General features: G+C 43.8%; 2 protein-coding genes across 11 annotated transcripts in view; one reads left to right on the top strand and one right to left on the bottom strand.

Moving 5' to 3' along the window:
• TRAK2 (trafficking kinesin protein 2) overlaps positions 1 to 12,463 on the bottom strand; it is a 62,573-nt gene extending 50,110 nt beyond the window's left edge. For all 3 annotated transcript variants that reach the window (XM_030579910.1, XM_030579911.1, XM_030579912.1), the window contains exon 1: positions 12,301 to 12,463. The gene's annotated coding sequence lies outside the window, so the exon portion shown is untranslated. The remainder of the gene's footprint in view (positions 1 to 12,300) is intronic.
• Positions 12,464 to 12,624: 161 nt separating this feature from the next.
• Positions 12,625 to 25,071, top strand: part of STRADB (STE20 related adaptor beta) — a 34,056-nt gene continuing 21,609 nt past the window's right edge. For 2 of the 8 annotated variants that reach the window (XM_030580220.1, XM_030580212.1), the window contains exons 1-4: positions 12,625 to 12,762; positions 18,785 to 18,882; positions 22,806 to 22,861; positions 23,772 to 23,852. In XM_030580220.1, the coding sequence (XP_030436080.1) occupies positions 22,850 to 22,861; positions 23,772 to 23,852 (93 nt within the window). In that variant the 5' untranslated portion in view covers positions 12,625 to 12,762; positions 18,785 to 18,882; positions 22,806 to 22,849. Of the gene's footprint in view, positions 12,763 to 12,820; positions 13,008 to 18,784; positions 18,883 to 19,297; positions 19,325 to 22,805; positions 22,862 to 23,755; positions 23,853 to 25,071 lie in introns of those variants that run through there. The other 6 variants (XM_030580218.1, XM_030580213.1, XM_030580214.1 and 3 more) reach the window with 6 other exon arrangements.

Below are 25,071 nucleotides of genomic sequence, written 5' to 3'. Positions count from 1 at the left end.
GAAATGTACCCTTACCACAGCATTTCATTTTATTAACATTTGTGGGTTTTCTTATTGCTTTAATACAGCTTGCCATGACTTGGCATTTCCAGGGATTAGAACAGACAGCTCACTGTACAGTACAACCCATCAAGGTAATCACGCTCTATTTGTTTGAGTGCAACTTGCTTTTCCAAATTACAAATTTAGTTAGATTTATCCACCTAGAAATCACAGGAATACCCTATTTCCAACCTGGCTTTATAATACTTAACTTTGGCGCAAACAGTTACCAGTTCTAGAATTTATATAAAGATGTCTTTTTTGCACAATTTAACGTGTATAATTTTTTAAAAGTGCTATTACAGTTAATATCTGATGCAAGGGCCAGACAAGGTTGTTCATCTCCTCCACGATTATTTTATTCATGATATAGTTTCTATCCTCGTCTTCTTTTTCAGAAGCAGCATGGCACAAAAAAGTGATACAAGACAAAAGATAATCGAAATCTGTGGCTAATATAGTTTAAAGAGAATGTTACAATTAAACTCAACATTTGGGGATGATTAAAAATAAATGGGCTGGGTTTTTAAGGCATACAATTTAAAAAAAAATAATGAAAATACCGTACTTGAATTTTAACATTCATGTGGCAGTGACTGTCTCTTAGATGTTATGCTAAGGGAGGAAACCCCAGGAGCAGGATGCAACAACCGTTCCCCCACACGGCTCTCTTTACTTGAGACCCAGCCCCTGCATGGCCCCCTTTCCTTAACACCCTGCCCCCACGCTGTCCCTTACCCCCAGTCCCCACCCTCATGCTGCTTCTTCCCTGCAAGACCATGCCCCCCTTCACTCTCTTCCTTCTGAAACCCCTCCCTCCCCCCATCGCTAGCCCTTGTGAGATGGCTTGCTGCTACGGGTTCGGATACACATAGAAGACGGTTCGCGGATCACGGGTTGATTCTGGAGGACGAGGATCTACATTTCTGTATCCGCACAGGGCTCTACTAATTATCCGACACATAAGTCAGGCAGGATACTATTTTTCCAGCACCATCTGGCTTTCTTGCAATTCTACTCCTAAAACAGTTGTTGTGACAGATCTGGAGTTGCCCCTGGCTCTGTCACTTTGTCATATTGTGAAGAGCTGTCCTAAAAGTGTTTCCTCTGTACAGCACTTTCCTTTAAACAACTAAAGATTTTTTTATCGGATTGTGAAGAATAAGTTTATTTGCATATTCCCTCTCCCTTATTAATGCCAGTGTCATGATTATATAATGAAAGGGACTAGCTCCTTTTGCTGAGACAGTGTTTCTCTGTCATTAAGCAAGTGGGTTTTAGAGCCAACTGTAAATCCCACACTATTTTTCTTCATACATAAGGAACAAAATCTTCAGTGTCTTTGCTGCTAATGAAACAACACATGTTCTGAAGGAGAGATAAGCTATTAAAATGTGAGGTCTCTATGTTCTTCCTTGCTTTTTTGATGCACACAAGTGGCCTTATGGACTTTTCTCCCCACTGCTGATTCTTTCATTTTAGAAAAGTCAAATGTCAAATCTGGTTTCACTGGAAGACTCTGACGTTTCAGATACAGATTGTAAGCTCTCACTTGCTCTCTCTGCCCTTACAAGGGCACCATCAGTTAACAAGTCCACGCACAAACAGAATTGTTTTACATTTTTTAACTACTGTTGTACCACATAAAGTTACCATAACTAAAATATATTGAAGAAAGTCTCTATATGTCCAATTTATTTTGTCCATTTAACATAACTTTGTGTCTAGTCAGTTGCATTATTTCCCCTTTATAGCCATTTTCTCTCATTTATGTAGATCTTTCACATAAATAGGTTTGCTTTGGACAGGTCCGGCTCTAGGTTTTTTTGCCACCTCAAGCAAAAAAAATTTTGGCTGCCCCTTGTCCCAGCCCTGAGCTCCCCCCACAACCCCCTGCCGCCCCAGTCCTAATAACCACTGGGAAGCATTTCTTCCTCAATTTTATCCTACTTTTTCTTGAGCAAGTTACAGTGGATCAGTATATTTGATCTGGGAGAAATGAAGTAACAGCTGCCCAAACTGAGCTTGAGCACTCCTGAATTTTGAGGTGTTCAAATCTGGAAGGCGGGTGCTAGGTGTGTGTGTGTGTGGGGGGGGAACGGTTGTGGGCTCCACGGAGGAGCACGGCAGCATGTATGCAGCAACGTGTCTGGCGCTGCACGCAGCCAGACACGCTGGTCTGAGTGGCATGGTAAAGGGGTTGGAGAAGGGATAGGGGGTTCTGGGGAGGGCAGTCAAGGGACAGGGAGCAGGGGGGTTGGATGGGGTGGAGGTTCGGGGGGGCAGTCAGGGGCAGGGAGAAGGGGAGTTAGATGGGTCAGGGGTTCAGGGGAGCAGTCAGGGGACAGGCAGTGGTTGGATAAGCATGGGAGTCCCAGGGGTTTGTCAGGGGACAGGTAGGGGGGTGGGGTCCTGGGGGGAAGTTGGGGGGTGTCTCAGGAGGGGGCAGTTGAAGATAAGGAGAAGGGAGGCTTAGATAGGGGTTGGGGTCCCAAGGGACAGTTAGGGGCAGGGGTCCCGGGAGAGGGTGATCAGGGGACTGGGAGCGGGGGCGGTGGGGTTGGATGGGCTGAGGTTTCTGTGGGGGGCAGTCAGAGGGAGTGGCTGGTAGCAGGTGGGGCTACCCTCCCTCCCCGTGGAGTGTCCTGTTTTTTGAATGTTAACATATGGTCTCCCTACCGCTCTCCACTCACAGCACACTGCCGCATGAGGTCCCTCTCCTTCCTTTCCAGTTGGTAGCGGCCAAGGGAATGCTGGGAAATGTAGCTCTTTCCCTGCTCCAGGGCCGGCTCTATAGGTAGGGAGCTAACCAAGGAACTACAGCTCCCAGAGCGCCCTGTTGGTTCTCAGCTCCCAGGCTGCCGCCTCTGCAAATGGGCTGCCCAAAGCAGGTGCTTGCTTTGCTGCTGCCTAGAGCCGCCCCTGGCTTTGGACTTACTAACAACTATTCTTTCTGGGAATATGAGAGTATTTCCTAATATTTGAGTTGGGGGTTTTGAAGTTTCATGTCCCAGAGAAGTAGAAGGAACAGAGGTACAATTAGGCAGCAGTAACCATAAATCCTTCTTTAAAGTTTTTAGAAAGAAAATATTGTTTTAAAAAGTAAAATGTGATTATAAAGCAATCAAAATTGGTGGGGATGTCTGGAGAAGGTTGTGTGTGTGAAACTATTTTTGACTTGTTTTTGTTTTTTAATTTGACATATGCCTGTAATTGAAGGACCAGAGAGTCTGACTATATAAACAAAGATGTTTTCTCAAGTGTTATCACCTATTCAACCACAAAAATGAAAAAGTAAGGATTTTAGGGGACAATCCTGTGAACACTCATACACATGTATTAACTTCACTCATATGGAGTAGTTCAAATGAAGTCCCAGAGACTATGCGATCAATGGGACTATGCAATTGCATGAAGTTAAGCAGGCATGTAAATATTTGCAGGATCATGAAAGGAAAAGCAGGCAGTGACAAACAACTCAGTCTGTTCACTTGTCCCAGCTGAATAAGTGCAAGACTACATCTAACTACATCTAACTGCAGAATATTTCAAAGACTTAAAACCATTAGACATGACTAGGGGCTTGTCTACACAGGAAAGCTGACCAGAATAGCTATTTCAGAATAAACTATTCCACAACAGCTGCCTGTGTGAATACTTTACACTAGAATAAAAGTGATCTTATTCCAAAATAATTCCACTATCTTATTGTGCACCCACAATAAAAGTCATTTATTTATTCTAGAATAGAGTCTTCATACGGGAGCTAGTGCAGAATAGTTTATTCTGCAATGGTTAATCTGATCATTTTCCCAGTGTAGACAAGCCCTTACACACTGAATGCAAGACTACCAGTTTTCTGGATTTAAAGTGCAAAGCAACTGGGAATGAAACATAACCATACATATGTCTCCCCCAAGTGCCACCATTTCAAGAATAATTAGTTTAATGACAGTCATTAATACCCACTGTGCCGCTGGCAGGCCAGCTGCTAGCTCTTGACCAGGCTGCAGGCATTAGCTAAGAACTCAGAGCTGGAGACCAGAACAGGTCACTTGTACGTTATTTTGGGCAAAACTAAATATTAATCTTATACGAATGTATGAATGTATTAAGAAAATATGTAAGTTATGCTTTATACCTTTGAAAATGTTTGCTCTAAACTTGTGAACTCAGGGACGGGAATCATTCCCACTGTCCATCCAGAAGGACTATCAAAATCAAATGGGCCACAAAGGACCACTGCAATACGAAGGATTGTTTAATGGCTCTATCACACCCCTGGAGGAGTATGTGAAGAAGGCCCCATCCCATTTCTCTGAATGCTGGAAAAGGGACATAAAAATAGCTGATGTGAAAATTTTCCATCTTTCTGGCTGTTTGAACTTTGAAGGGCCAGAGATTCTAAATTGGAGCCAGAGATCCCTACAGGCTGCTTCTTGAGTATGCCCGGAAAGACACTTTGAATTGAGAGATCACTACAACTCTGTCACTCCTAGGATTTAGATGGCAACAATTTGTGTGTAGATGTTTGCTTGCTCTAACCTGTAAATAACTCGTATTCCTTTTTCCTAGTTAATAAACCTTTAGATGGTTTGTTACAGGATTAGCTGCAGCCATTATCTTTGGTGTAAAATCTAGGGCATCAATTGATCTGGGGTAAGTGACTGGTGTCTTGAGATTAGAAGCAACCTGAATGTGGGGTGATTTTTGGTTTATGTGAGCATTTATCATGAAGTCCAGTTTGTCTGGTTGGCAAGATAGGCTGTAGAGTCTAAGGGAACTCTCTGGACCTGCATATTAAGACTGTTATAGTGATCTACAAAACAACAAGGAGTCCGGTGGCACCTTAAAGACTAACAGATTTATTTGGACATAAGCTTTCATGAGTAAAAACCCACTTCTTCAGATGGTTTTTACCCATGAAAATTTATGCCCAAATAAATTTGTTAGTCTTTAAGGTGCCACTCGACTCTTTGTTTTTGTGGATACAGACTAACACGGCTACCCCCTGATGCTTATATAGTGATCTAGGACAGTGGGGACTGCGGGAAGTGGCGCGGGCCAAGGGATGTGCTGGTCACCCTTCCCGCAGCCCCCATTGGCCTCGAGCGGTGAACCACGGCCAGTGGGAGCCATGATCGGCTGAACCTGCGGATGCGGCAGGTAAACAAACCGGCCCGGCCTGCCAAGGGCTTTCCCTGAACAAGTGGCGGCCCTAGTTTGAGAACCACTGATCTAGGAGTTCTCATTTGTTACTGACTTGGTGGAAACTAATTATAGAACAGATCACCAGTTTGGGGTGTCCACCCTGTTAGTGAAAGTCTAACCTCAAGTAGGCTCTCACAGTCATGAGTCACTCCAGAGAGCATGACACCCATGACAGCTTGAAAGTTTTGTAATGAAAACAGATTTAGTAAATTAAATTGGTAGATTTTAGGCAAATTAATTTAGCTAACTTTTATCTAAGAATTTTTACTTAAAGTAAAGACTCATTTCAGATACTTAAATCAAAGAATTTGATGCTCTTCACACACTACAATGACAGTACAGCAAAAATAGAGGGCAAACACGCTGAAAAAAGGAATATGCTCAGGTAACTGAATAACAGTATTTAAAACAGGAGAAAGCAGAGTTTCTGTACAAAACCATGGCAAAACAAACGGTTCTTATTTTAAATCCATCGACAACAACTTCTGCAAAGTAACCATGTCATGATGATTAGTTCCCAAATCTTTTCTGCACATACACAACATTAATAACAGATACATCACCATTTTGGCAGTGTGGGTTTTCTTTTCCTTCTACTTTTACCAAAAGCATCCAGTGAGGCCTGGACCTTTATTTCATAGTACAAGAAAATTTCATGAAACCAATACTTTGGTTAGGGAGCACAGCAGGGAAAGCCTGCAATGAAATTCTGATGTCTCTGTTCTAAATTCCTGACTCTTTGGGAAACAAAAGGCCCTTAGGTACATGTCTGAGTTAGGTCTGGGTGGCTCCAGGGAAAGAAAGTCAGCAAGTGGTGTCTTCATGTCCTTTTACTACAAACAGGGTATGTTATTTCTTACAAATGGACTGAGTACTCTGAGTGAATTTGTGTCAGAAAATAAATATTTTAGCAATGACTAGTGGGGAATCATGGAATAATATAAGCAGCTGTTTCCTTTTATTCTTGGAGGACACAAGCAAGAGATCAGATTTCCCAAAATAGTAACCCAAATGTGATGTATTATTATCAACAGTTTTCATCAATATGTTATATCGCTGTTTTTACATAAAGATATTTAGGATAAAATATTCTTACAATATTAAGAGTCTTACTGTACAAGTTTGTTTCACTGCAACACTTAAAATGAGCATGTTGTATTCAGTTTGTTGAGCATTTAGGGTCACTGACAGATAGCTAGTAAAACACACAATCTGGAAATACTTATCAGTCAAGAGATTGATTTCTTAATATACCTAAAACAGTGCATGATATCAAGATTATAAACAAAGCAAGTAACTTTTTTTTCTTCAACTCAGAAGCAGTAGCTAAGTTACTTTCATCTGATGCCATTATTTTTTTTAATATATATATTTGTTTAATACATCTCTATAGATTTTCAATCACTGTATTTGTAGAGGTCTTCAGAAATTCTACAATGTGATATCTTTTAAATAGTTTGAGAATTTTAGTTCAACACTCAAAAATAAACAAATTCTGCACTACTGTATTTTAAAACAAATTTTGCACTATTAAAATGCTCCAATAAATAACCACCTTGCTCGCTGTCTATTATTGAATTGCCAGCCTGAAAATGAGTATAGCCACCATTTTAAGTAATAGAAAGGTTTTGCTGTCAGTTTTGTAATCATCTTTGTGGAAATGAACAATACTTGTCGGTGAATCTCATATTCCTAGGCTTCCTCCAGGGACAGGACACAACAGAAAGGCTGTTCCTCCCCCAAAGATCCTCTCTTATGGAAGCAAATCACTGTCACGAAAAGTTGTGCTGCATAAGAACTTTAGTCATATAAAGCCAAGGCCTTAGAAATACCTAATAGAGATTAGATAAACTAGGCAACACAGATATAAAAATATTATGGCAGCATCACCTCATACAGGGGAATCAGTACATCAAGCAATGGGAACTAGATTATTTCATATTTATTTCAACAATTTATATGAACATGCATCTATTCAATGCCCTACCACATCTGCCATAAATTAAAAGAACAAATTACTTTGATCTGTGACCAATATAAGTGAACTACTCACATGTTACTACACTATATGTCTATTCAAGGAAACAAAGAAATCCAAGAGACAAGACAGTGCTGAAGTGTGTATAAAAAGAAGGGGGGAGAAGGGAGGAGACAAGCTAATTACAAATGATGTTAAATGATGTGTTTCAGAAAAAACAGTAACACGACTAGCCACTATCTTTACTGCTCACTCCACACAACTCCCCTAAAACACAGAGTATATTTTCCAACAAACAGTTTCTGTTTCTTTTGTAATGTTATTATATGAATAGTATTAACAGTATTGCATTTGTAACTGAGTGACATCAGCTACTGGTAGCAACAGAACTGGAGGGAAAAAAAAAATCAGCTATCCTTGAATTGTATAATCTGGTTCATTCTATGTAGAGCCAGTGATAATGATCCTCAATAAAGAGTTAAATGGTTCAATTTAACCCAAAGCACAGAAAGTTGAGGGCTTTATGTAGAAACAAAAGTTTAAGAATTTTCTTTCTAGAACAGGATCTGCAGATGTGAAACCATAAATAAAATAATTTTTTTTCCTTTATATAGCACCTTTCATCTGAGGCTTTCAAAATGGGTTAAGATCATTGACCAATATTGACAACATGCCTATGAGCTGGATATATTTAAAATACCTTTTTAGAGAATACTGCAACAAGAGCAGCTACTTCAAATACACAATTTTTTTTAGATTCAGCTTTAAAAAAATTATGCCCATATAAAAGCATCACGACAATAATTACATTTACAACATTAAATATACAAGTAAGTTAACTCTGCCAGCCAGCAGCCTTAGATAAATAAAGATAAACAATAATCTACTGGCTGAGATAAATTATTATTTGTATTACTGTGGTGTCTAGGATAAAAATGGGAAAAAATCCAAACAAGTCATTCAACCCTAATTTATAGCCAGTAACATGCCCTTAACTTTACCCTACAAATGGTTTTGCAGCATTTCTGAAGGTAATCAAATTCAAGGTATTTTCAAAGGGTGGTTTTTTTCCATCCAAAGTCCCATGAGTCACTCAGTAACACACAAGTGTTCTATGAAAAATCCTCTTGTTAGAATTGGTCAAAAATACTTCCGAAATCAAGACAAAAGAACAATGTGTATTTGACTCCATATAATTGAGGACTGATTTCAAGAAAAGATTAAAAGTTGCATTCAAAGTGTAATTTTAACAAAGTATCATTTGAAACAGACAAGGTAATTCATGAAAAACAGGGTTTCTAATAGAAATTCTTACGGTATCACTGTTAATGCCATAATACAACTTTGCAGTGAAGAAGACTGTTGCAAAACTTGGTGAAGTCTGAATCTCTTTTGCACCAGATCTGCACACGAGCAGAGCCACAACAGAATTTAAAACAGCTTTATTTTCTATCAGTAAATATGTAATCTCTAATCATAATATGATTGAAAGGTACTCTGAATGAATGAATGAACTCTTGATTAGGAGCTTAAAGTCATGCCATCTGGCATGTTTGCAGCTACCACTAAAATTTACAATGAAGTATAACATTTGACTGAAAGTATTACAGTAGTTTGAGCATTCTTAATATACATATTATATATGATGGCAGAGAATACTTCCATGGGTTCCTATAGAATTTTCTTTTATTAAAACAAAGCTCACACTTTAGAGGCTGAAATGCTTGTAATAACTAACAGCTAAATGTTCAAGCTGCTGCATGGGTGCAATTTGTAAAGTTGTCTGTAAAAAAGCCAAAAATGGCTGAGAACTTAAAAAATTGATGGTAGCAGACCACGAAACCCAGAGATGATTCAACCTGGTGATATTCTGAATAAATAAAATAAAAAATATTAATAATTGGAGATATACCTATCCCCTAGAACTGGAAAGGACCTTGAAAGGTCATTGGAGTCCAGCCCCCTGCCTTCACTAGCAGGACTAAGTACTGATTTTTGCCCCAGATCCCTAAGTGGCCCCCTCAAGGACTGAACTCACAACCCTGGGTTTAGCAGGCCAATGCTCAAACCACTGAGCTATCCCTCCTCCAAAACTGCGTAATTATCTCAGTGATAACCGAACTTGGTGATAATCTAAACAAAAGGCGCTCTCAAGCATACTTGAAGCTGTTTTCATTGCTTCCCACTGACTAACATAATTTAAAGCCTTGACCCACATTACACTTTTCTAGGGAATCTCCCAAGAAGCAGTAGCAACAGTGGGAGCCTTAGTGTAGATAGGACACTTGCATTTTCACACTGCATTATCTAGTACAGGGGTCAGCAACCTTTCAGAAGTGGTGTGCCGAGTTTTCATTTATATACTCTAATTTAAGGCTTCGCGTGCCAGTAATACATTTTAATGTTTTTTAAAAGGCCTCTCTATAAGTCTATACATTATATAACCAAACTACTGTTATATGAAAGTAAACAAGGTTTTCAAAATGTTTAAAATTAAATTAAAATGCAGATCTTATCAGTTTAGTGTGATCCTCGCCCTTGCTTTTCCTTCCTGAGTTTTCCAATGTCTGGCAAGTATTTGGATACTTTAAGCTGCACACAGGATTCTGAGTGATCAGTTAACTGGCTGGCAGGAGGTCAGCAGCTGGAATCCCAGGTCAGCAGCTGAGGTGAGTGGAGCTGGCAGCTGGTAGGGCTGAGCAGGGCTGGAGGCCTGCACCCTGTCTGGCAGGTAGACTTCACTGAAACTCCAACCGGAAGCAAGGTGAGTGGAACCGGTGGCGGGACCCCGGCTGGCAAGGGGCCAGCAGCGGAAACCCCAGAGCGGCGGCGTGGTAAGTGTGTCAGCACGCCCCCACTCTGGGATTTCGGCTGCTGGCTCCTGCCAGCTGGGGTCTCAGCCTGTTGTCAGCCTGGAGTTCCTTCACCCAGGTCAGCAGTGGGTGCTGAGTGGGGTCAGCGGTGGGACCATGGCTGGCAGGAGCCGGCGGTGGAAACCCGTAGGTTGCTGACTTCTGATCTAGTACTATCCTGAGCAGGTTTATAGGATATGGTGATAAAAATGTAGGTACCTTGCCTACATACAAAACACAACATTGTAATTATACCAATGGTAGTGGAAAATTTCCTCCCACAAAAGGATGGCAATAGAGTAGACGCTGCATCAGAGGGTAAGCAATAATTTTCCCCAAGCCATGTAGCAAATCAACAACAGAAGCAGAAACAAAATTCAGTCTCATGCTCTACGCTACTCAGTTGTATTCCCTCTGAAACAAAGTGTAAAATAAAGCAAACCTGACCTAATTAATTTCTTTCAGCAAGTGCCAAGAATAAAACATTCTATTGAGAAAAATCTACCAAGAATCTGTAAACTGAATCAGCTTTGACAGTATAGCCACAATAAAAGGCCACATTACTGCATTAAGAACAGGAGTACTTGTGGCACTTTATACACATACAGAGAACATGAAAAGGTGGGAGTTGTCCTACCAACTTTAAGAGGTTAATTAATTAAGAGAAAACAACTTTTGTAGTGATAATCAAGATAGCCCATTACAGACAGTTTGACAAGAGGTCTGAGAATACTTAACATGAGGAAATCGATTTAATGTGTGTAATGGCTCAGCCATTACCAGTCTCTATTCAGGCCTAAGCTGATGGTGCCTAATTTGCATATTAATTCAAGTTCAGCAGTTTCTGGTTGGAGTCTGTTTCTGAAGCTTTTCTATTGCAAAATTGCCACCTTTAAGTCTGTTACTGAGTAGCCAGAGAGGTTGAAGTGTTCTACTGGTTTTTGACTGTCATGATTCCTGATGTCAGATTTGTGTCCATTTATTCTTTTGTGTAGAGCCTGTCCGGTTTGGCCAATGTATAATGTACACCATGAGCCATTACACACATTAGCCTCCCACCTTTTCATGTTCTCTATATGTGTATATATATCTCCTCACTATATGTTCCATTCTATGCATCCAATGAAGTGGGCTGTAGCCCACGAAAGCTTATGTTCAAATAATTTTGTTAGTCTCTAAGGTGCCACAAGTACTCCTGTTCTTTTTGCGGATACAGACTAACACGGCTGCGCTCTGAAACCTGTCATTACTTATTATTCAGAAACTAATAAATAATTAATACACCTTAGCCATAGTCTAATCTGTTAATATGTTAGCAATCTGCATTTTGAATCATCAACAAAGGAAAGGAAAGGGTGTTAAAAAACCCAAAGAGTAACTACTCCTCCCCCCCCCCACACCTCTTGGAAGCCCTACTTGAGACTATTAAGAGAACAGGTTTATGAAATGCTTCTTCCAATTTAGTACAACTCTTCCCCCCCTCACCCCCTCCACAAATGGGAAGGGAGTCCCATTCCTTCCTGTACCATATCTGTTCCTGCAATCATACTGCCATAGCAGGGCTGGAGAAAACTCATCCTTGAGCCTGCACGGATTTATCCCAGTCACACAACTGGGGATTCATTCCATGGGTGTCACTCAGAAAAGAAACAGGCCCATTGTTTTCAGTTAACAAGGATGTGATGGTGAATAAAGGAGGACCAGGAGGATGAAAGTGACTGGATGGGGAGTGGAGATGACTGGGGGTTGGGGTTAAAGGGGGTGGGTTTGAAAGACCAGGGAGAGGGAGGTGATGGGTTAGAGGTGGAGGTGACCGGAAGCGGGCTGGAGCTGACTGGGGGCAGTAGGGGGCTTGAGGGGATGAGGGAGGGGTGGAGGGAGTGGGAGAGTGAAGGGGGGAAGGACGAGGGGGCGAGATAGAGGAGACGGCGAGAGCTGAAGAACTGAGAGCAGGCGGGGACTGAAGGACCGAGGGGTGGAGGGCGGGGTCAGGAGACCGTTGGCTATCAGGCGGGCGGGGGAGATGGAGGGGGCTGAAGGACCGTTGGCTATCGGGCGAGGGAGATGGAGGGGGCTGAAGGACCGGGGGATGGAAGGCGGGGTCAGGAGACCGTTGGCTGGCGGGCGGGGGAGATGGAGGAGGCTGAAGGACCGGGGCGGGGATCACGGTGAACGGGGGGATCATGGGGAGCGGTGACCAGCCCGGGCCCCTCTTACCTGCTCCGGGGCGGGGTTCCCCCCTTGCTGGCGCTTCCAGGCGCCTCCGCTAGCCAGACAACAGCCTCAGCCGCTCCCCGGGAGCAGGGGTCGCGACCCGCGGGCCAGCCCAGAGGAAGGAAGACGGTGATGATCGCTGCTTTGCGTCATAACAGAGCGACCGAACTCTCCCTCAGGACACCCTGGGGCCTACAAATCCCGGCATGCAACGGGCGAGGCTCGCGATGGAGACTACGACTCCCAGCGCATGCTTGGGGCCGCGTGGCGGCCTGGGGCTTGTAGTCTCGCCCGGGAGCCGCCGCTCGGCGCTGGACTCGGCTGGGACGCGGGGCGGGGCTCAAAGTTTGAGGCTGTCGCCGAGCAGAGGGGTTGTGGCTCCGTGCTGGCCCGGGCCGGGAGGCCGTTACATTGGCAGCGGGGGAGGGGCTGGTGGGCCCCCTCCGCGGCTCCGGCCGCGCTGAGGTGAGAGGAGGAGGGAGTCACGGGGGCGCGGTGAGAGGGGGCGGTAGGGAGCTGTACTCCGGGCGGGGCCTGCCTGTGGCCAGTACCGACTGTGCTCTAGCGGGTGAGGGAGTGGGTGGTGCTGGGTCCGCGAGGCGGGACGGGGTAGAGCGACCAGCTGTCCTGATAAAATCGGGACTGTCCCAATATTTAACCCTTTGTCCCGATGGATGTACGATCAGGACCCCAGTTGTCCTGATGCTCAGGTAAGGAGGTGAGCGAGAGGGTGGCACCGACTCCGTGGGTGCTTTGGGGCAGCCAAGCCCCCCCCCCCGCTCCCAAGTGCACTGTGTCCCTGCTCCTCTCCCTGAGCTTCTGCTGCCTAACAGCTGTTTGGTGGCCATAGACTTTCTGGGAGGGAGGAGCGGGGATGCAGCGCGCTCAGGGGAGGAGGTGGAGAAAAGGCCAGGCAGGGGTAGGGACTTGGGGGGGAAAGGAGTGGAATGGGTGTGGGCCAAGGGCAGTATACGGGCGGGGAGGGGAAGTCAGCACCATAGGGCAAGTGGCGAGCCAGTGATAGGCGGGGGAGGTGAGTGGCCGGCCAGTGAGGGGGGTGGTGGGAGGAGGCAAGTGGTGGGTGGGGGACTGCAGAGGGATGCAACAAGCCAGCATCGGGCCAGGGGTGAGGAAGGGCATGGGGGGGGCAAGTGGGGAGGATGTGTGACCTGGGGCAGAGTGAGGCGGAGTCTGGGAGGAGTGGGGTTGGACTGTTGGCAGGGCTGACAGCACCCCAATGTGTCTTAATATTTTACTGTTGTGATCTGGTCACCATAATGGGGTTGGGGAGGAGTAGTGGGATGGGCGGTGCCAGGTCCACTGGGTAGGTGGGTGGGGGAGTAGTGGGATGGGCAGTGCTGGGTCTGCTGGTGTGTGGGAGTGGCCAGATAGGGTGGGGCAGTGCCAGGTCTGTTATGAGGAGCAGGGGAGTGGTTAGTGGGCAGTGCCTAGTAAGTAGGGCTTTAAACTAGGTTCACCAGGGGATGGTGACTTGAGCCCGGAGGTAAGTGGGGAAGTGGGATACCGGAAGGAAATGCAAGGAGGAGGGTGCCACAGCGGAGGTCTCCTCATTCATACTGAGAAAGTAGGGCAATCTTAGGTGCCCGTACACGAATGCAAGAAGCCTGGGAAATAAGCAGGAAGAATTGAAGTTCTGGCACAGTCAAGGAACTATGATGTGATTGGAATAACAGAGACTTGGTGGGGTAATTCACATGACTGCAGCACTGTCATGGATGGGTATAAACTGCTCAGGAAGGACAGGTGGAGGAGTTGCACTGCATGTAAGGGAGCAGCATGATTGCTCAGAGCTCCAGTATGAAACTGGAGAAAAGCCTGTTGAGAGTCTTTGGGTTAAGTTTAGAGGCGAGATCAAGAGGGGTGATGTCATGGTGGGCATCTGCTATAGGCAGCCAGACCGGGGGGATCAGTTTGACGAGGCTTTCTTCGGACAACTAACAGAAGTTTCCAGATCACAGGCCCAGGTTCTCATGGGGGACTTCAATCACCCTGACATCTGCTGGGAGAGCAATACAGCAGTGCACAGACAATCCAGGAAGTTTTTGGAGAGAGTTGGGGTCAACTTCCTGGTGAAAGTGCTGGAGGAACCAACTAGATGCTGTTCTCCTCTTGACCTGCTGCTCACAAACAGGGAAGAATTGGTAGGGGAAGTAGAACTGGGTGGCAACCTGGGCAGCAGCTTGGTCAAGGTTGGGAAGCACTGGATGGTCAGGATCAAGATCTTTACAAAAGGAAAAAAGGAGAGCAGCAGAATACAGACCCTGGACTTCAGAAAAGCAGACTTTGACTCCCTCAGGGAATTGATGGGCAGGATCCCCTGGGAGGCTAATATGAGGGGGAATGGAGTCTAGGAGAGCTGGCTGTATTTTAAAGAAGCCATATTGAGGGTGCAGGAACAAACCATCCCGATATGCAGAAAGAATAGCAAATATGGCAGGTGACCAGCTTGGCTTAACAAAGAAATCTTTGGTGAGCTTACATAAAGGAAACTTACAAGAAGTAGAAACTTGGACAGATGACTAGGGAGGAGTATAAAAATATTGCTCAAGTATGCAGGGGTGTAATCAGAAGGCCAAAGCACCATTGGAGTTGCAGCTAGCAAGGGATGTGAAGGATAAGAAGAAGAAGGTCAGGCAAAGTGTGACCCTTACTGAATGGGGGAGGCAACCTAGTGACAGATGATGCAGAAAAAGCTGAAGTACTCAATGATTTTTTTGCCTCAGTCTTTACAAACAAGGTGAGCTCCCAGACTGCTGCACTGGGCAGCACAGTTTCGGGAGGAGGTGAGCAGCCCTCAGCGGGGAAAGAACAAGTTAAGGGCTATTTAGAAAAATTGGACATGCACAAGTCCATTGGTACAGATCTAATGCATCTGAGGGTGCTGAGGGAGTTGGCTGATGTGACTGCAGAGCCATTGGCCATTATCTTTGAAAACACTTGGTAATCAGGGGCGGGGGGGCAGGGGAGGCGTACAATTGGAAAAAGGCAAACATGGTGCCCATCTTTTAAAAAGGGGAAGAAGGAGAATCCAGGGAACTACAGAGCGGTGAGCCTCATCTCAGTCCCTGGAAAAATCATGGAGCAGGTCCTCAAGGAATCCATTTAGAAGCAGTTGGAGAAGAGGAAGGTGATCAGGAACAGTCAACGTGGATTCACCAATGGCAAGTCATGCCTGACCAACCTGATTGCCTTCTGTGATGAGATAACTGGCTCTGTGGATATGGAGAAAGCAGTGGATGTGATATATATTGACTTTAGCAAAGCTTTTGATACGGTCTCCCACAGTATTCTTGAGAGCAAGTTAAAAATATGGACTGGATGAATGGACTATCAGGTGGATAGAAAGCTGGCTAGATTGTTGGGCTCAACAGGGAGTGATCTACGGCTCAGTGTCTAGTTGGCAGCTAGTATCAAGAGGAGTGCCGCAAGGGTCTGTCCTGGAGCCAGTTTTGTTCAACATGTTCATTAATGATCTGGATGATGGGATGGACTGCACCCTCAGCAAGTTTGCGGATGATACTAAAATGGGAGGAGAGGTAGATATGCTGTAGGGAAGTGATAGGGCCCAGGGTGACCTAAACAAATTGGAGGATTGGGCTGAAAGAAATCTGATGAGGTTCAACAAGAACAAGTGCACAGAACTGCACTTAGGATGGAAGAATCCCATGCACTGCTACAGGCTGGGGACTGACGGACTAAGTGGCTGTTCTGCAGAAAAGGACCTGGAGATTATAGTGGACGAGAAGCTGGATATGAGTCAGCAGTGTGCCCTTTTTGCCAAGAAGGCTAATGGCATATTGGGCTGTATTAGTAGGAGCACTGGTCGCAGATCGAGGGAAGTGATTATTTCTCTTTATTCGGACTGGTGAGACCACATCTGGAGTATTGTGTCCAGTTTTGGGCCTCTCACTACAGAGTGAATATGGACAAATTGGAAAGAGTCCAGTGGAGGGCAATGAAAATGATTAGGGGTCTGGGGCACATGACTTATGAGGAGAGGCTGAAGGAACTGGGTTTATTTAGTCTGCAGAAGAGAGGAGTGAGGGGGGATTTGATAGCAACCTTCAACTACCTGAAATGGGGTTCCAGAGAAGATGGAGCGAGGCTGTTCTCAGTGGAGGCAGATGACAGAACAAGGAGCAATGCTCTCAAACTGCAGTGGGGGAGGTCTAGGTTGGATATTAGGAAACACTATTTCACTAGGAGGGTGGTGAAGCACTGGAATGGGTTATCTAGGGAGGTGGTGGAATCTCCATCCTTAGAGGTTTTTAAGGCTGGGCTTGACAAAACCCTGCCTGGGATGATTTAGTTGGGATTAGTCCTACTTTGAGCAGGGGGTTGGACTAGATGCTCTCCTGAGGTCTCTTCCAACCCTAATCTTCTATAATAAATCTCTCTCTAAGTGGTCTCGGTACCACTAGATGGGACAGAGCACCACACCCAGGAGCTGTGTGGGTTACACAAGCGCTGCCACCTCTCCCAGCATATAGTTAGAGAAATTAGGGGCCTACTTTTCAGAGGGTACCAAGGACCCACAACATGAGCTGGAGTTGTGCGTGATGGGTCAGCATCTTTGAGAATCAGGCCCCAGGTGATTTGCCTAAACTCCCAACGGAAATCTGTGAGAGAACACTAAAACTCAGATTTCCCACGCAGGTTTTCATGGTTAAGGCAATCCTTCTTCCAGACTTCAGCTACATCAGTCACAGTTTAATTAGCTGAGTTCAAGAGAAAATGAGAGTCTATCATATGTGCTTATACAAAACTTCCTGGCTGTTTGGGTTTGGAGGGGTTTATGCAAGCATGTTGGCAGTGCTGTCTTTCACAAATTGTCCCACCATTTGGCCAGGCTGTATTTAATAAAGTTTCTTGAAGTAATAAATTCATGGAATTCTAAATGTTTGTTTATTTATTTGTTGTTGTTGTCCTTAAGCTGTGCTGAGTTAAATCCCATGTCTATTTTTTATTATACTTAACTATGCATTGCAGGCACTTGTGTACACTCAGTCTGTACATGGTAACTTCAGGAGTTTGCCTGGAGGAAAGCCAGAAGTTTGTGACATAAACAGAAAGATCAATGCTTTCCCTTCTAGCAAGGAACAGACATAACCAGGTAGAAGGGTGGGGGTAGACAGCAAAACAATTTTGCATTTCTCATTAATCATTTTATGTCAAAATATCTTGCCAAGTGAATTTAAATAGACAAAGATAACAGAAACAAAGCAGCAATCAGTTTGAAGTCCCCTGGCTAGCTTGGCCAAAGGAAAGTTTTGAGTTTTCCCCCCTCACTGTTGCCTATAAAATCATCCTACACTCAGTATCACTACTGCTTTAAAGTTTGGAATGAAGATGCAGTAGCAAAAATAAAACTGGCTTATGTTTTAAAATGTGGGAGTATGCTATAGTCTCTAATTATATCCTCTCACTGAATTTCAGTTTAGGTTGCCCTGCCAGAAAGTGCATCTCTAACTCAGTGTAATTTTATTCAAGTCAGTGGAGCTTCATTGGGTATAAACTTGGCCCAGTGTGCTTTGAAAAGAAATATTAATGTAAATCACTAAGTACAGCCCTCTGTCAATGATACTGTTGCTGAGGAAACTGATAAATGGAGTTTAACAAGGGCAACTGGAAGATGATTCTCCTTTAAGATGCTTCATGGGAGTAGACCTCTTACATGTGCTCTGATACTTCACATCACAGAGGTTTGGTTCTTATATAAAAAACAAAACAAACCCCCTCAAAATAGTATAACTGAGGACTATTGATATCATCCTAACTGTCAAAATAATCAATGAGCTATAGCCCACTGTTGGTAATAATGGGTTACAATAGGCTGTGCACATTCAGAGCCTGTACAGGTACTGGGTTTCCCAAAGGCATCCTCTTAGATGGAGATGTCACTTAATCATTCCCTTTGGATGTGAAACCTGGGAGAAGTGTGTTAATCCATTTGCTTACCACTCCTGTACAATCCACAGGTTTAGAACAACAAAGGCTAGATAGCAAAACAAATAAAAAGAGAGATTTGGAAAGGGGGTGCTGGAATGGAGGAGCCAGGGCCCCATCACTTTTAAAAGTGGGAGGGCTATACCATGGTTTGGGTGCCAGTGCTGCCCCCCACCTCCTTTTAGGAAGCATCTAATACTCTTGCTTGGAAATATAGACTATAGTGACATGATCCACAAAGTATTCCTGAATAGAGGAAAATGCTGAGAATTATAAAAGTGCAAAAAGAATTAATAGGAAGATATTCCTTACATAGCTTTACCTGCTTGGCAAACTTGGATTATAGGTAGACATGTTAACTTTGTACTTTTATTGTATCTGTGTAATAAACTTACTTTAACAATTAAGGTAGGTCCTAATGATTATATTTCACAAATTCATTCTCCTATTGTGGTTTCATGTTGCAAACTACAGAGTTTATTTCTGATAGAACAGAATAGCATATATTTTTCCCAACTAGGAGAGGAAAGATGATCCAGGGGTTAGTATGCTGGTCTGGGACTTGGGAGATGTGGATTCAACTCCCTGCTCTGCCACAGATTTCTTGTGTGACCTTGGGTAAGTCACTTAGTTTCTCTCTCTACCTCCATTCCTCATTTATAAAATGGGATAATAGCACTTAGCTACCTCCACAAGGATGTTGAGGATGAAGGTATTAACGATAATGAGATGCTCAGATACTATGGTAATGGGGGCCAAATAAGTACCTTAAAGTTTGACCAAATTAAATATGATATATAATAAAAACAAAGACCCTGAGAACTGAGTAGTTACCTGATATATTTTGTGTTTCTTCAACACTTTTACTAATGGTGGGTTGCTTTGCTAAGGGTTATTCCTGCATATGATTAAAACATAACTATGTTGGTAATATCATTTTATTTCAAGCCTGACAACCAAGGAGAACAAAACAAACTGCGAAGAGTTACAAAGGGATTTCAGAAAACTGGATGACTAGACAACAAAATGGCAGAAGAAATTCAGTGTTGATAACTACAAAGTAATGCATATTGGAAAACATAATTTCAACTAGACGTACAGATGATGGGTCTAAACTAGCTATTACCACTCAGAAAAGAAATCTTGGAGTCACGGGATAGTTCTCTGAAAACATCTGCTTAGTGTGCAGCAGGAGTCAAAAAAACTAACACACTGTCAGGAACCAATAGGGAAGGGATAGATAAGACAGAAAATATAATACCACTAAATAAATCTATAGTACACCCACACTTTGAATATGGTGTGCAGTTCTGGTTGCCCCATCTCAGAAAAGATATATTAGAATTGAAAAAAGTATAGAGAAGAATAACAAAAATGATTAAAGGTATGGAACAGCTTCCATGTGAGGAGAGATTTAAAAGATGAGGACTGTTCAGCTTGGAAAAGAGACAACAAAGGGGATATGAGAGAGGTCTAAAAATCATGAATGGTGTGGTGAAAGTGAATAGGGAAGTGTTATTTACCCCTTCATATAACAAAAGAACCTGGGGTCAGCCAATGAAACTGACAGGCAGCAGGTTTACAGCAAACAAGGAGGTACTTCTTCACACAATACACAGTTGATCAGTGGAACTTGTTGCTGGGGGATGTTGCGAAGGCCAAAAGTATAACTGGGTTCAAAAAAGAGATAAGTTCATGGAGGATAGGTCTATCAATCAAGGGACTGACTCTGTGGATGCTCCAGGGCTGGAGCACCCACGTAAAAAAGTTAGCAAGTGCTTAGCACCTACTGGCAGGCAGCTCTGCTCCCTCCCCCCGCAATCCTGCTTGTCCGCCGCCCCGCTGATCAGCTCCTCCCTCTCCTTCCCAGCACCTCCTGCATACTGCGATGAGCTGTTTCATGGCATACAGGAGGCGCCGGGAGAGGGAGGAGCAAGGACAGGGCATGCTCAGGGGAGGGAGCAGAACTGGGTGGGAAGGAGAGAGGCCTTGGGAGAAGGGGTGGGGCAGTGCATGCAGTGGAGGTGGGAAGGGATAGGGTGGGGGCAGGGCCTTGGGCAAAGTGGGAGGGGTTGAGCACAGTAGTGTAGCTGGGGGGGGAGTGGGGCAGCGGCCGCTCTCCCACTGAGCACAAGTGGCGCCTGTTCAATTTTTTGGTGCCTTTTTAATTTTTACTCACCAGATGGTGCTCCGGGTCTTCGGCAGCACTTCAGCGGTGGGTCCTTCGCTCGCTCCGGGTGTGTTCAGCGGAACTGAAGAACTCGCCGCCGAAGACCCGGAGCACCGCCCCATGAGTAAAAGCGCCGCAGCGGGTGGCACCTTTTTTGGTGATCGCTTCCCTTGTTCGTTCCACCTGGCTACGCCACTGGTTGAGCACCCCCCGGGGCCATAGGAAGCCAAAATGGTCAGGGATGCAACCCCATGTTCTGGGTGTCCCTAAACTTCTGACTGCCAGAAGCTGGGATTGGATGACGTGGGGATGGATCATTTCATAATTGCCCTGTTCATTCCCTCTGAAGCATCTGGCACTGGATACTGGGCTAGAAGGACTATTGGTCTGACTTCATATGGCCATTAATTTGTTCTTAAGGTCAAGGAGAAAATGGAAAAATCTCTATTAGAGCAAAGGGTTGATCAAAGGAAAACAAACAAACTACAGCAGATGATCCATCCTAAAAAAAACTGGGGCGGGAGGAGGAGCCGCTCTTCAGCTTGGAGTAGGGAACAAAATTAGGATCACAATAGTGAGAATGGGTGTATGTCAAAGATGCACTCCATCATGCATGATTCCAAATGTTCTTTATTAATTTCAACTTGGCCGAGAGGAATCTGTAGAAATAATTACCATGTAGATGATAAAATAGTGGCATCTCACTAATGTTTCTGGAATAATTAGAGGATTTACCAAAAAATACTCATGTGTTTCAAGGATACTCACGATTATTTCTTTGGTGCCTTTTTGAAAATCTCTCCTTGGATCTGATCTTATAATGTAAATTTAAGAGCCAATGATTGGTGGTTAGTGATAATTTGGGGGGGGAAATGAGCTGGTAACTAGTAATTAGATTATGATCTTTCAAGCAATCTCCACCTGATTTTTTAAAAAATATTTGTTTAGGACATTTTAACAGGTTTACAAATCCGTGCCAAGTAAGTATCAGGGACAACACAATAATTATAACAGTGAGCTTTTGTTTAGAGAAACATACAGTAATAGATAATCAACAGCTCTCACTATTCAATGGGGTGTTACCACACTACAGAATGAGCATCTTTATACTACCCATGACATGCTGTTTCTCTGTACTCAATTATTACACATCAAAATGGAACTACATATTCTAGTAGGCCAATAGTCATCAACTTGGCTAAGAATAACAGAAAGGTAGAAAAACAACATTTGCTAAAGTCATTCTACTAGTCCCAGTGTGCAATTCATCAACTTGAATAGGTTTCAGCTGGAGGTGGTATAATTGTACTTCTCTTTTTTCATGTTTTCAGATTTTTCAAAGAACTCCAATAGCCTAATTTTTTTTTCTGGGTATGAGAGTTGGTGGTGAATGCTAAATTTCCTTTTAAATTATGATGTCATTTAACCTGAAGTATACCCGCCTGGGATGCCTTTTTTTCCTAACTGGGTCTAACAACAGTTTTGTCCTCTCCGTTAACTTCTGAAATGCAGTTTTGCTTGCTTTTCTTGAGTGCAAAGTCCGCTGTCTGTAGCTGGAACTTGATTAGCACAGCTGTGCTCCTTTCTACTGGAATAACAATGTGCTTTTCTTCCCTACACACTGTCAATGATCCATGAATCCATTCTTTCTATTTCAGTCTCTGTTCTTGTAGTTGATTTGTAGGTAATTAATCTACGTGTTCAAAGAATGACTCCAAATACATGAGTTAGAAGGGGGGAACTGCTTATAAGATAAGGTTGCCTATATGATACAAATGAGTATGTCTGACCAGTGCCATTATAAACTGTTTAAGACTAGTGTCCAGAAACTTCGGTGAGAGTAAGCAAGTCACTTGCATTCATACTATAAGCTTTCACCATTATGTACTTACTGACAGAATTAGTAGCAGAGGAGGATGCTTTGGTGACACTTTTGTAAAATGTTGGACTTCCTGTAGTTTGTGACTAAGAGGAAAGACTGACATTTAGATTAGGATTTTATTGCAATATTGGGTCATGGGTTGATAGAAGAACAACTATGCTAGGTCAGACCAATGGTCCATTTAGTCCAGTATCCTGTCTTCTGACAGTGCCCAATGCCAGATGCCCCAGAGGGAATGAACAGAACAGGTAATCCTCAAGTGATCCATCCCCTGTTGCCCATTCCCAGCATCTGGCAAACAGGATAGGAGCGCTTCTAATAGCCATTGATGGACCTATCCTTCATGAACTTATCTAGTTTTTTTTTGAACCCTGTTATAGTCTTGGTCTTCACAACATCCTCTGGCAAAGAGTACCACAGGTTGACTGTGCGTTGTGTGACTAAATACTTCCTTTTATCATTGATATTACTGTAATATTTTATTTTTAGGATAAATGGGTGTGCATGACCTTTCCCTGAACTAAAGCAGTTCCATGTCTTGTTTGGTAAGTATACATTTAATATGGTTTGTTTTATGTCATAGTTTTTGACAGTTGCACCTTGTAATTCAATCATGTATCATGAAATAAAACTTCTAGTGAAATTTCTTGCTATTTGCTGAGGGAAAACTCCATTCTAGGGATTCTAGCAGTAAACAATAACAAATTCCTAATGTAGATGCTAGCAAAGGGTTCAGGAGAGTGTGAGTTTCTCTTCTAGCACCACAGAATAGTTCAGAGAGCTGATTAGAGTGTTGGTGCTCACTCTTATTAGAATGGGGCTCATTAATATTAAAATTAAGAAAAACCTTAAACACCTTTGGAATTTTAGACAATTTATTCCTCCACTCTGAAAGGTAGGTCCTAGAAGAAGATAAAAATATCATGGAAGAGGGCAATTGCATTGGGCCCTTAAGTGCTACTGTTCTCAGGGGAACTCTTCCATCTCTCTGTTCCTGGTTTACTTATGTCAAGAGACTATCTGACACAGTGGTCCCAAACTGTGGGGCATGGAAGAACGTTGGGAGGTTGTGGCGGGGCCCAGGCCAGCTCTCTTACGGAGTGGGGAGGGAGTGCCACACAACCTCGATCTGCCCCTGGCTCTGCTCCTGGCCCTGACTGCAGCCCCAGCTGCTGCTTTGGCTCCAAGTGGGGCCCTGCCCTGGCTCTCCACCGTGGCTCTGGCCCTTCTCCCAGCGCCAGCTCCTAGGGGCGGGGAAAACCAAGTTAGAGAGGTTAGCATAAGCAAAAAAGTTTGGGGACCCTGCACTAAAATGATGTGCATAAAGATTCTTTTTGATGAGGTCCTGGATAACTGGAACATGACTTTTGGTAACATCTCCCACCCCGTAATACTCTATTGATTACAGTACATCCATTGCAGTTCACTTACTTTTACAGTATTATGTATTTCAAGGATTGTTCCTGTATTCTGCGGACAACAGTTGAATCAATCAGACAAGAAAAGCAATCAGAAAATAGCATCCATCAGTACTTGGTAAGAAGAAATCCAAATGGATTTAAGAGTTAACCTGCAATATTAAATGGAAAAAATGTAAGGCTGAGAAATATCAAGCACTGTACATCAGGAATTTCCAAAGATTAAGCTTACTATTGCAATGTTAACTTGGTAAGGTTGTGGGTAGAATATGTAGTATTTTCTAATCAAATTTTTCTTACATCTAAAGCTGCATGCATTACTCTTCAATCTGTACTAGAAAAATTCTGAATGGACAATGTCGCCAAATCTCATACTGTGATAGAAAAAAAACGGTTACCTTCTTGTAACTGTTGTTCTTCGAAATGTGTTGTTCATGTCCATTCCAATCAGGTGTGTAGCCAGAAGATTTTCCCATAGCAGCATTTGTCGGGTCGGTCTGGGCACCCTTTGGACTCGTAACTTTATGGCACTCAATATAGAGCCCTGCCAACCCGCCACCCCCTCAGTTCCCTCTTGTTGTCTACTCCGACAGAAGGGTATGAGGATGGGTATTGGAATGGACATGAACAACACATCTCAAAGAACAACAGTTACGAGAAGGTGAGTAACTTTTTTCTTCGAGTGCTTGTTCATGTCCATTCCAATCAGGTGACTTACAAGCCCATGTTCAGGAGGTGGGGTCAGAGTCGTCCACTGATTGGAGCACCACTCTTCCAAAAGCCGTATAGTATCTGGCCTGCTGGGTGATCGCATAGTGCGTGGTGAAAGTGTGTATGGAGGATCACATCACTGCTCTGCAGGTTCTCGGTGGGATCCTGCAGCAGGAACGCCATTGAAGAGGCCTGAGTGCTGGTGGAGTGCGCAGTGATTGAAGGAGTAGGCACCCTTGCCAAGTTGTAGCACTCCCGGATGCAGGATGTGATCTACAACAAAATCCGTTGAGAAGAGACAGGAAGACCTTTCATTCCATCCGCCACTGCCACGAATAACTGCACCGAGTTTTGGAATAGTTTCATTCTCTCAATGTAGAAGGCTAGCACTCTGCAGACATCCAATGAGTGAAGTCTTTGCTCCCTGCCACACGAGTACGACTTAGGATAGAACAGTGGGAGGAAGATGTTCTGGTTGATGTGAAACTGGGAGACAGCCTTCGTGAGGAAAGCTGGGTGAGGTCTGAGCTGGACCTTGTCCTTAAGGAACACAGGGTAAGGGACTCTGAAGTCAGGGCCTTGAGCTCAGACACCCTCCTGGCTGAGGTTATCGCTACCAGAAATCT

This window comes from Gopherus evgoodei, chromosome 11 (genome assembly GCF_007399415.2).
Source record: "Gopherus evgoodei ecotype Sinaloan lineage chromosome 11, rGopEvg1_v1.p, whole genome shotgun sequence".
Lineage (NCBI taxonomy): Eukaryota > Metazoa > Chordata > Testudines > Testudinidae > Gopherus > Gopherus evgoodei.
Note: the sequence above shows the minus strand (reverse complement) of the source record. Positions and strands in the feature narration are given on the sequence as shown.